We start from the raw sequence: 11,460 nt of genomic DNA, 5'->3' as shown, positions 1-11,460 counted from the left end.
AGCTGAACTCACACAAACGCAAACAGAGAAGAAGAAATCCTGACGGTTTAGTTCCTGGTAGAATAAAGTCCCAAAACACCCTCTGTTGGTTTTTTCTCCTATCTTTTAAGCTAGTCTTCGTGTAATTTCGCGCAGTATGTTTAAAGGTTTGGGGACGTGGTTGGGTTTGGAGAGCCCGACGTTCCCGAAGACGTCGGATGACAAAGACCTGATTGTGGAGCAGGAAGAAAAGGTGGTGGAGGCACAAAACGAGGTAAACAAACAGCAACCAGCTGCCGAAGATGGAGAACCAGAGCCGAACCAGGAAGACTCTGAGCCGGGAAAAGGACTGGGTGGTGAGAAGAAAAACACCTTTCCATATGTTGTTTTTAGTTTTGCCAAATAAATTAATGTTAACGTCGTGCTGGGAATTAGCAAACGTCCTTCAGTGGCTCGAGGATTTGGGGTCTAATTCACCGTGATGTGACTGTCTCTGTCCATAAAAGCACTGTTCACTTTGTTTAAATGTAACTGAGATTTTAGTGTGTTTTATAGCTGTGTTGTCTGTTGTCCAGCGCCACCAGGAGCTGTGCTGTGATGTAGCTGTGTTATAATGTGGCAGCAGTGTTGTTGGTGACAGTCCCACAGTATGACGCTGTTGTTGTCTTCTCCTCTTCCTCCTCCGTCTGAAGACTACATCTTCAGTTTTGCCTCCACTGCCACGAAGAAGATCTCCGAGTCGGTGGTGGAGACAGCTCAGAGCATCAAGAAGACCGTGGAGGAAGGGAAAATTGACGGCATCATTGACAAGGCATGTCGCTTTACCGCCTTGTCTGACAAGTTTGGCTGCATTTGTAAGACAGCTGTGGTCTAAAATGTGGAAGAACAGATATTTTACTTGTTGTTGTCAAGTGCAGAGATGTCCTCAACATGACATAACATTATCATGACAGTATTCCTGCAGAAACGGTGCCTAATACTAGACTTCCCCCAAATAATAAGCAAATTCCTCCACTGAACATGTGTCTGTATATGTGCAGACTTTCCTCGGAGACTTCCAGAAGGAGCAAGAGAAGTTTGTTCTAGAGAAGAAGGCGAAAAAATCAGGTAAAGTCAGAAGGCAAATCTAGCTTTCAATGAAGTTGTACATTTTTCACATTGTGGGTGATTGGGGTCAAATTTCTTAGCTATAATTTTGTTCAAATTGGTGGTCCTCATGATTTCCTCCACACTTAAAAAAAAAAACACACACACACACACAATACTTCGAAATGAGTCAGTCAGACTCCATTTATATGCAAATCAAAGTTCAGGGCACAACCAATATAAAGCACAGAGCAATTAGAGAAAAATGTGCATGAAAAATAAAAGAATCATAGCAATTAAATGTAATCATTTGAGTTAATATTTACAGGTAGAGCTTAAAATTAGACATGTAAAGTAAATTATCAGTCACTTTTTATTTTGTTCTTTACATAACATTATTTAATTGTTACAACATTGTAATATATAGCAGTGAGGTTGTGCATTGCAGCTGAACATGTCTCATCTCAAACATCTACTATAGTCACTAAAAATGTAAAATGCCCTCACCAGAGCCAGGCGTGTTCTAAGGCAACAAAAACACAGTGATCCTTAGTTTCAGGTGATTTTACAAAAAAGAAAACACATCAGTGAACAAAATATCCAGTGTCTGCACCAGAAGCATTGGTGCAAATGTGGTGGACTTCAGCGGAAATTGTGATGATGTCATGATACCATCAGCACCCTAACACTGACGGCCACACAGCGTCTGTTATTCTGGATCCAGGTGTATGTGTCTTGGAGCCGAGACGAGCAATAGTTTGTTGTGACGTCTCTCTGAACGCAGGGTTTTGTCTGATGTTTGTGTGTCAAAGTGAATGTTTGTTTGCTGATGGTTGTGTTTAGAAGCAGCGGTGCCTCCCTGGGTCGGCTACAATGAGGAGGAGACAATCCAGCAACAGATCCTCGCTCTGTCAGCAGTGAGCAAAAACTTGATACACTATATTACTGTGTCAACACAATCACTGTCCTGCTCTTTTTGGTTAAGTATTTGTTCTCTGAATGTAGGACAAGAGAAATTTCTTGCGGGACCCTCCGGCTGGTGTCCAGTTCCACTTCGACATGGAGCAGATGTATCCTCTGGCTGCAGTGATGCTGGAGGAAGACCAGCTCCTCAACCGCATGCGCTTTGACCTGGTTCCAAAACAGTCAGTACTCTTTGTGTGTGTGTGTGTGTGTGGTACAGTGTGTATTTTACAGTAGGTGTCTGTTTCAGCAGGTGTGTTAACCAGACAAAATTTAGTTTACCTGTGGAATCAATGAGATTAAATTGAAGGTGATGTGTTTGTGTTTGACAGTGTGAAGGAGGAGGTTTTCTGGAGGAATTATTTCTACCGGGTGTCTCTGGTGAAGCAGTCGGCTCAGCTCACAGCGCTGGCAGCCCAGCAGCAGCAGCAGCAGGACAGTGAGGACAGGGTGGACACTGCAGATGTCTTCTTAACAGGTAAGACTTTGATCTATGCTTAATAATAACCCATGGGGTTATTTTTAACACTTTATGTGTTACTGTGGTAGTGTGTATTCACCACAAACATCCAGATCACTGTTGGGGAAGTACAGATGGGAAAACTCCCTAAAACTCCAGAAATATTCCATGTGTAAGCATAGTTCTGTTTTACAGATCTCAGTCATTATTGTACGGGACACACAGTGTAATAGACAACAGTTTGCCAAGAACAGATGCAGACAGGCCTTAAATCACATTTGTATAGGTTTGCATATCAATATTTCTGTCCTCTCCACCAGTGGGCAGGCCTGTCAGTGAGGTCCTGTGGCTATTTACAGCATGCATCACATTAATTCATCTCATGTACCTCAAAACTATCGTTGGCAGTCAAATCCAATTTTGAATTCTGAGAAAGTCAGTCAACTTAAACATCTTTATAAGGTGTTTAATAACCAAGGAGAAAATGAATGTTATGACAGGGTAAAAGGATGATTCTTACAATAAAAGAGCAAATTAGTCAATCACATAATATCAAAATTAAGTTCAGGCATGCACTGTGATGATGATGATCAACACATCAGTAAAATGTGTTAACAACCTAAATGAAGAGAGCTTTAGAATGATTTCTTCTCTCACCTCATTCCATCTATCACCAGTGACTTGTTTCTGAAGGTGGCACATTCACATTCATGTTCTTCTTTTATACCTTCACCTATGTTATGTTTATGTGACATTTGATTGGATATGTGGGAGCAAAAGAACTTAAAGCTGAAGGTGTGATATTACTGAGCTCTTGTAGGATCGAAGGCCATCACAGTGGTGTTAGGAAGGTGAAAATGAATGGGAATCAAAGTCGGCAGTTCTTGCCACCCACTTCCTTATTCCCTATTAATGCCACTCCTGCTGTGCACAACCTGGTTTGCAAACCATAGACAGAGTGGTGGTGTGAGAGGTAATCCATGAGTCGCTGATTTTAGCAACCAGCACACTGTGATTTGCATAAGGAAAATTAACAGCACTGTATTATTTTTTGCAGACAATGTCAGACCAAAGACTCCACCAGTTTCCATCAGCGACATACAGAAGGTAAGGTGTTAAAATGAAGATGTGTGTGGTGTGTTTGCATATCTTGATCTCATTTTCTAATAATCACTTGGACAGAGATGTAAAGTTGAATTTCTTTCCTGCCTGTGTGTGTCCCAGCCACCTCAGGAGGAAGAGGAGGAGGAGATGTCGACAAGTCCTGGAGTTTCTGAGTTTGTGAGCGACGCTTTTGACGAGACGGCCATCAACCAGGAAGACCTGAGGAAAGAGATGGAGCAGCTGGTGCTGGACAAGAAGGACAGCACCACCTCTGCTGACGGTTAGCTCTTTAAGAGTTTCTATTGATTCTTCAGCTAAATGTTGTCTCTCATGTGCTCTTATCACACGCGCCTGAATCGTCTTTTCCCCGTACATTCAGATGAGTCAGCAGACTGGGAGAAGGAGCTGCAGCAGGAGCTTCAGGAGTACGAGGTGGTGACGGAGTCAGACAACAAAGACGACCAATGGGATCAAGAGATCGAGAAGATGCTGCAAGCTGACGAAAGCTAAACAACTTCAGTGTGTGTCCTGTACAGTGATCTGGCCAAGAATGGATGACAAGTGACCGGTGATGCAGAGGTGGATGAACTTCCACATCACCTGCTCCACCCAACTGTGATTACTTTCTTGTAAACATTCTCTTGTACGTGATGATGGTGTAGGTCCAGTAGCAGGAGTGCGTCACCTCTGATGAAAACAGCGGTTATGTTCAGGTGTGTTAGTAAAGTGCGACTTCATTGTTCCTTCCTAAATTGGTTTAATTGACCTGCTTTCCTTCACCCTCTCTGTTCCTGCTGGGGAAAGCTGCTCGGGGCACTCCAGTACAAGTACCATGAATTTTATAATGGGAGGAGACTGTTTGAAATGACATTTTAAATGTATGTTTCCACTGCTGCTTTCTGGTGGGTTGTACAGTAAAGTCTTAGTATAGTAACAGAAAAGGTAAATCAAATGTAAAGTTACACTTATGTAAATAAAGAAGATTCTAACACTATGCCATACATCTGCTTGGCTTTTTGCATTGTTTATCACATTTAACTCAGGGGATTGCGTTCTGAAATGATAGAATAATGTGTTTTTGTGAGTTTTTGAAGAATGCTACAAAGCCTTTAGTGAAGCTTTAACACTTGACATGAATTCATTTTCATACTAGTACATTCCAGGCTTGGCATCTTTGACCTTCTAGTACCTTTGATTTGATTATTTCCAAAGTCTGCCCGTTGATGTGGAAATAAAGACAAGAGTTTGAACACATACTCAACATATAAAACAGATGATTTGTCCATTGAAAATGGTTGAATTCCATATAAGAAAGCTAAAATTATATACAGGACCATAGGTGAGATTTTATAGACTTGTGGTTCTCATTCTACAGTGATGCTAGTTATGATCATTTTATAGAAAATGAGGTACTGCTGCAGATCAAACTACCCAACCGTGTATGAAATAGTTTTAACCAACTTGACCATAAACAACTCATTTTCTCCATTATGAGCACTTTTTTATCAAGTACTTTATCAAGTGTAACATGGTAACTTATGAAAGGGTTTGAATGCAGGACTCCTTCTCGTAGTGGAGTATAGCAACTTTTCCTCAAGTGAAGGATCTGAATACGTCTTCCAACGCTGATAAACACAAACACAAGTTCACAGTTGTAGAAGAATGTTTGAACAGAATGACGAGGACTATAGAAATTTAAGCAAAGCCTATTGTAACCCATGGACACGTCAGACTAATAACACCATGAAATTATCAGCATGAAAAATCAGGTGATGTATTTTTATACATGTGATCCAGACGAGAGATCCCTGTGATTTCCTTGTCTATTTATTTAGCCATAGCAGGATGTTGCACTTGATATCACATAAGATTATCCTTTTCACTTAGATATTTGAGCTGGTATTAGCATTTATAAAAAGAAAAACTAATAGTATTACATTACATACAACAGATGCAAAGATGGATTTTTACTAGTGGAAGACACAAAAGCTTAACTACACAAGCACATGAGCGTTTGAGTGACACAAAGTGTTACTTACTAGTGTGTGATGGAGATTAAAGAAATGCTCAAGAGCAACTCACTCCTCTTGGTCAATTTTAATAATAATAATTATGTTTTATGCTTTTCATTTTTACTCAGAGAGTCTGAATAGGGTCTGAAAATCATGTAGTCATCTGAAGTCTACTATAAAACATTCAGCTCTAAATTTTGCAATGTCTACATACTGTAAAAACCTCTTTTATGATACATATCACAGAAATACAAAAGACAACTACATCAGCTACATTAAAAGAGTTTAAACCACTTGTAAAAAATGTGTTTGGGCAGTACAAAAATACAAATGAAGCTTAGATTTCATCTAAGTCTCAAGGAGAGTTTCAATAATGATATATAGCTTTGCTTTACATGCTACACAATGGAAACCACAGTTAGGTAACCTACAATCATTTGGCCTCCTCATGTTTCCCTGTCAGGAAATTAAGTTTAACATCATCCAGAGCTTACAGTTTAAAACCTCAGAAAAATTCCTTCCCAGTCTAGTTATTCTGAAAGTATCAGCTCTGGGCCTGTATCAAGATTTCTGGGTGAAGGTGTTTATTTTAATTCCCCAAATCCAATTCAGTATTGTGATATCTGTGAATTTCACTTAGTGTGCTCATGTTCACCAACTCAGCTGGTCTGTGGTGCTTAATATCACAGGATACCAGAAGAACAGAGGTGTAGGATGTAGGCAGAGCTCGCTCACTGATGTTTGGAGTCACTGTTCAGTTGTGGTTTGTCACTCTGATTTGTCAGCTGTAACCACAGCTCATGGCACAAATTGATCTGAGGAAGCCGTCAGTCTTGCAGTGGAGCATGCTTCTGCATTTTGTCATTTACAGTACTTGATAAGACTGCTGTATTTTTACTGCTATGGCTTTTATTTGTCCTCTGTATAATGTTGCACATATTTTTCCTCCAAAAAACAAAACAGTCCAGGTACTGCAGGTGAAATGTTTCAACCCGTAGGCCTTTATCAGGGCTCCAGCTTGGAGTCAATGATAGCTTGGAGTCCTAATGGTTGAAACCAGATGGCTTTTTTGATGTTTTAATAATTCATCCACTATATAGTTTTATACATATATATTTCCTTCCTTGTTAAATAAGTTTTCTGGTACTTGGAGCTGGATTGCGTCTGTTCTGTAACCTCAACATAAGTGTATCGAGGTTCCATTGTACTACACAGAGAAACCAGGTCTGTCTTCCTACTGTTAAGGTTGTCCTCACCCTTGTCCTGCTGGGTGTGATTGTGAATCGTCTGCCATCACTGCCACATGTTAGGTAACTGTTAGAACAAATCATTAGCTTGTTTCAGCTTGACCTACATTTACCTTTCCATCAGTGCCGGTGACCTTAGTGTGAGACTCTTGCATCATCACTTGTCCCTCACTGCAGTCCATGGATGCTCCATATAACTTATAAGCTGTCAGTGTCTTGTGGCTGATGATGTCTGATCTGACCGTCCCATCGATGACACCACAGGGTGCTCTGGGTGTTTGTACTGTAGCCTGCAGGCTCTCCTGCCAGCACAGACTGACGTTCTTTCCTCCGACCTGTACAACAAAACAAACGAAAACAAACCACTTCCATCAAGCTCTTTAATGAGGACTTGCTGCATCATATACACGGTGCACATTTCATGAGCACATTTTAGCAGAACGCCCGACTATTTCTGTTTCAGAACTGATAGTGTAGTTACCCAGAAAAGAACAGGATGTCACTTTGGTTTTCACACATATCTGATGAGTCTTTGTCTGTCGCTCACATTGAGCCAGCTGTGATTACTTTCATATGTTAATGAGCCAGATGATGCGTGAAGAATGACAGGTGAAGTTATAATAGTGTTAAGATGTGAGAGGTGATGACCCGCTGCATGGACACATACTGCTCATCAGACCCTCAACCTGCGTCCTGCCTCCTTTTGCTGATGTACCTGCAGCTTGAACTGGTCCAGCTGGGTCAGGGTTATGGGCCTCTTGCACTCAGCCATGATCTGTCCCATGGACAGAGAGCTCTCATTGGCTGGGATTGAAATCTCATGGTTGACAATGAGGCTCAGGGAGGGTGCCACAGAAGTTTGAGTCCCCCTCATTTTCACTTTGACTTGAAAGAGACACAAGTGGGAACACACAGACAAAAGATGGGTTTGTACTTTCATTTATTTTTTAAATTATTTTCAGTTATGATATTATTTTTAAAGGGGCTCCACCATGTTAACTCAAAGCACACTTCATTTAAACTCCAAAACAGGTTTGTCTTATTCAAAATAAATCCTTCATTAATTGAGTAGTACGTGGAGATGATCCAGCTCTACAGGCCGTCCTTCTCATTCATTGCCTGTTGTGACAAAGAAGCCATTAAAAAATAGGGTGTGGGTTCCCGGGCTAACTTATTAAGTTAGTGCTTCTTTTCAAGTGATTTTCCTCGCTGCAGGATTTCCTGAATTCCTAAGTTGTGAAAATAGAGGAAGGGTGTTTCCTTTGCCTAACTCACTGTCTGTTCACGTGTTCACAGCGTTTCCCATCTCTCAGTTTCACTCTAAGTGGTGAGTTGCACACTCAGACACAGTTTGTGTTGCTTGTCTTTTTTGAGAAAGAAAAAAAAGAAGAAGAAGACAAAACTTTTTCTGTTTTCAGCCAGCTGGGTCCTGATGTGTCTGGGCTTGCTGCCTGAGTGGAGCCCTTGTGTGTGTGTCCTGTACAGTCATAGTGACCACAGGAGGATGGACTTCCACTTCCTCTGCCCATCTACCATCCTGTGTGTAGTGAAGGTGTAGATCTAATGCTCAGATGTGTTGCTTCAGTGTTGCTCCTTCCTTATGTGGTTATTTGTTGTTGACTGGCTTACCTCCACCCTCTCTGTTGTAAACAATACAAGCCACTAGATGGCGCTCCAGTGCCGTGAATTTTAAAATAGAAGGGTTCTGTTTGAAATGACACTTGGAATCTTCTTTCCACTGCAGCTTTCTGAACAGCTGTACAGTCTTATACTAAGTATAGTTTTACTGTTACAATACAGTAAAATTATCCGGGCATTAAAAAAAATGATTCTAACACTTTAGTTACATTTTGTACATTTTGTATTACATAAAAAAGCTCCTGTGTGCATTTCTGCTTTACTTTGTTTCTCAACAGCTGAAATACTGTTTTGTTATCTGTCATCCCTTAATAAATATTTAACTGTTAATCTGAACAACATGCAAATAATAAATACTGTTTCTGTGATTTTTAACTATTCTACAAAGCCCGTGTGGCATAAATTCATCATAGCTGAAAAATGTGAATATGAAAGAGAGGATTTGACTTCATACAGTAACCTGATGGAAATGCTTCACTTGCATATAAAGTTATGACAGGAGAGATGTGCTTACAGTTATATGGGAGACCTGTGTCCTTATCTGAAATGAATAACAAGTAACAAAATGGACTGAGGAGTTTTCATGTATTTTTACTTAAGTGTGCTCGTTCAGGTCAGTTGAATTCAGGAATCCTGGTCATTCACAGTGAGGATGTCGGCTCCTCAGCTCCCCGTCACACACTTCATGATAAAGACCTACATTTTTGTGAACAGCAGGGTTTTTATATTGATTTGGCATTGAAATGGCAGTCATTTTAGTTTCACTGCAGACTGCTCAGTCCTTTCAATTACATGTTCATTCCAGGCAAAGTCCCTCTCTGTATGAACTGCCCTCTGAGAGTTTGTCATTTAACATGCGGTTTAAATGATTCAAACAATGCCGCTCTGGCTGAATCTGAGGTGGAACTGAGGCCAGAGTGCAGCGGTGCACGAGAAGAGAGCCAGTGCAGAAGAGGGAGTATGTAGGAATAGAATGATGGAGGCGAGGTCTGGATGTTTTGGTAGTAGAAAGTCTGTAATCATGTTCAATGAGACAAACACATAGCTCTGCTTGTGCCAGCCAGACATCAGACTTGTCTCTGCACGCTCCTTACGTTTCTGAGAGTTATGGAAACAGATGGCACGCTGCCTGGAGTGTCAACACTACTCCCACCACAGTAAAGAATGAATTGGAGAATAATTACTCATGTGTAACTGGCAATCAATACAAGGATCAATATGCTAATTACGCTTCTCTCTTCCTCCTGCTGCCCTGCGGGTTTGTGTCCAGGCATATAATGTGAAAACAGGAAGCTTAATGAGTGGACCACTTCTCAATACACGGTGTGCATTGCTTTGTCTCTCTTCCTCAAACACACACACACACACACACACACACACACACACACACACACACACTCCTGTCACACCATCACAGTCAGGGTCCACCAGCTGGTCTCTAGCAGGACACACAGTTGTCACCATGGTGACAAAGCCCGGCAGATGAGGACGCATGGGTGTGTGTTTATTGCCTGGTTTATCACTCTTTTAATAATGCACAAAGGGGAGCCTGTGTGTGTGTGTGTGTGTGTGTGTGTGTGTGTGTGTGTGTGTGTGTGTGTGTGTGTGTGTGTGTGTGTGTGTGTGTGTGTGTGTGTGTGTGTCTAGCCCACATAGCCTGAAGATTCCTGTCTGTATATTCCAGACAAAGAGCCAGAATCGACCGAGATGAGAGATAAGTGCAGTGAAAGAAGCACGTCACACAGTTTGCTTGTTGAGAGGCATAAATCACAACACACAGTTCTTATATCATGTTTAATATTTAACACTGACAGTCAGTGCAGCACGATCGAACGTCTACCAGGGTACAAAGGGAAAGGAATTGTTCCTTTGTGTTAAAGGAAAGCATGGAGGGTGGAACAGAGACGGGGGAGGATTAGCAGGTAGCAGACCGAGAGGGATGCAGATGAACATTTAGCAAGTAAGTGGTGTGAAAAGAGAAGATAAGAGACGAGAGCTGCATGTTTGTTCAGACAACCTGCTCTTAAAAACCATGATAAGATTAGTTTCAGCACCTTGTACTATATTATTTCACCTTACTATGTGAGACACTGAAGGGTTGAAACAGAGGATAGTGGAATTCTTTGTAAAAAGATATATTAGAAATATTATAATGTAAAGTGCCCTACTTGTAACTGATGTAAAGTCTGCTGTTCAGTATAATATCTACATTTCCCTTAGAGGATTACACAATAACTTCAGAAGCCAAGACAGGCCATAAAAAATGTTTTTTATATGCTCCTGAATGACATTTATATTGTACAGCACACTATTTTACTTCTTTTTATTCAAACTGTATGAGTGAGTTTTGACTTTGTGAAATTTCTTTGTAATTCAATTGTTTTTTTATGGGTCAGGGTCAAAAGTTGAGAGCTCAAATGATAATGTCCAGCTTTTACTGTCACTTATCTGAACGTATCTTTCTTGTTTTAGAAATTTAGCCACATCATGATTGATTTGGGGATCCTGTTCTGTCGATGTGATGAGCACGAGTCCAATATTCAACTGCGGTTTTTGCTCTTTTGTTCTCATTTTGGCTCAGACATCTGTATCCGCCTTCAGATGTCTGTCTCACCTCCTGCCTAGAATCAGGTCGGTGTGATGCATGTGCATACCATAGCAATCTTTGCATTGACACTTGAAATGAAAGGACCAAAATAGGACCCACAGACACACCGTGGAAAGACAGAAGACGAAAATAACTTTAGATAAAATGTACTTGAACTCAAAACTCCGGACACCTTGGGGAAGGATGTCTGAACATGTGACGGTGTGGAGCTGATGTAAAGCTCAGTAAAGCTGTTGTTTTCATAGTGAATGCTGGCCTTCGGCTTTACAACCATTCTGTAAAGTCATTTAAACTATACAGGGTGTAGCCCTGAGACCCCAAAGGCTCCGAGACTATTGTTGGTGGATTTAACAAGAAAGGGCT

The 11,460-nt window shown here is 41.0% G+C and overlaps 1 protein-coding gene across 1 annotated transcript; it reads left to right on the top strand.

Annotated features, from left to right (window-relative positions):
* The first annotated feature begins 11 nt into the window (after nt 1–11).
* LOC119018011 (synapse-associated protein 1-like) lies at nt 12–4,593 on the top strand. The gene is made up of 9 exons (XM_037095327.1): nt 12–335; nt 672–790; nt 1,020–1,086; nt 1,909–1,982; nt 2,071–2,210; nt 2,361–2,506; nt 3,546–3,595; nt 3,713–3,872; nt 3,972–4,593. The coding sequence occupies exons 1-9, from the start codon at nt 137–139 to the stop codon at nt 4,100–4,102; spliced, it is 1,086 nt and encodes a 361-aa protein (XP_036951222.1). The 5' UTR covers nt 12–136; the 3' UTR covers nt 4,103–4,593.
* Nucleotides 4,594–11,460: the final 6,867 nt, after the last annotated feature.

This window comes from Acanthopagrus latus, chromosome 4, assembly GCF_904848185.1.
Source record: "Acanthopagrus latus isolate v.2019 chromosome 4, fAcaLat1.1, whole genome shotgun sequence".
Lineage (NCBI taxonomy): Eukaryota > Metazoa > Chordata > Actinopteri > Spariformes > Sparidae > Acanthopagrus > Acanthopagrus latus.
This window is presented reverse-complemented; position numbering and strand designations above follow the sequence as displayed.

What these genes read in the sequence shown, in the direction of transcription:
- LOC119018011 (XM_037095327.1), top strand. Translation starts at nt 137, where the DNA reads ATGTTTAAAGGTTTGGGGACGTGGTTGGGTTTGGAGAGCCCGACGTTC. An exon ending in GCCGGGAAAAGGACTGGGTG is followed by an intron (nt 336 to 671) that starts GTGAGAAGAAAA and finishes CTCCGTCTGAAG; the next exon opens with ACTACATCTTCAGTTTTGCC. An exon ending in TGCAGATGTCTTCTTAACAG is followed by an intron (nt 2,507 to 3,545) that starts GTAAGACTTTGA and finishes TATTTTTTGCAG; the next exon opens with ACAATGTCAGACCAAAGACT.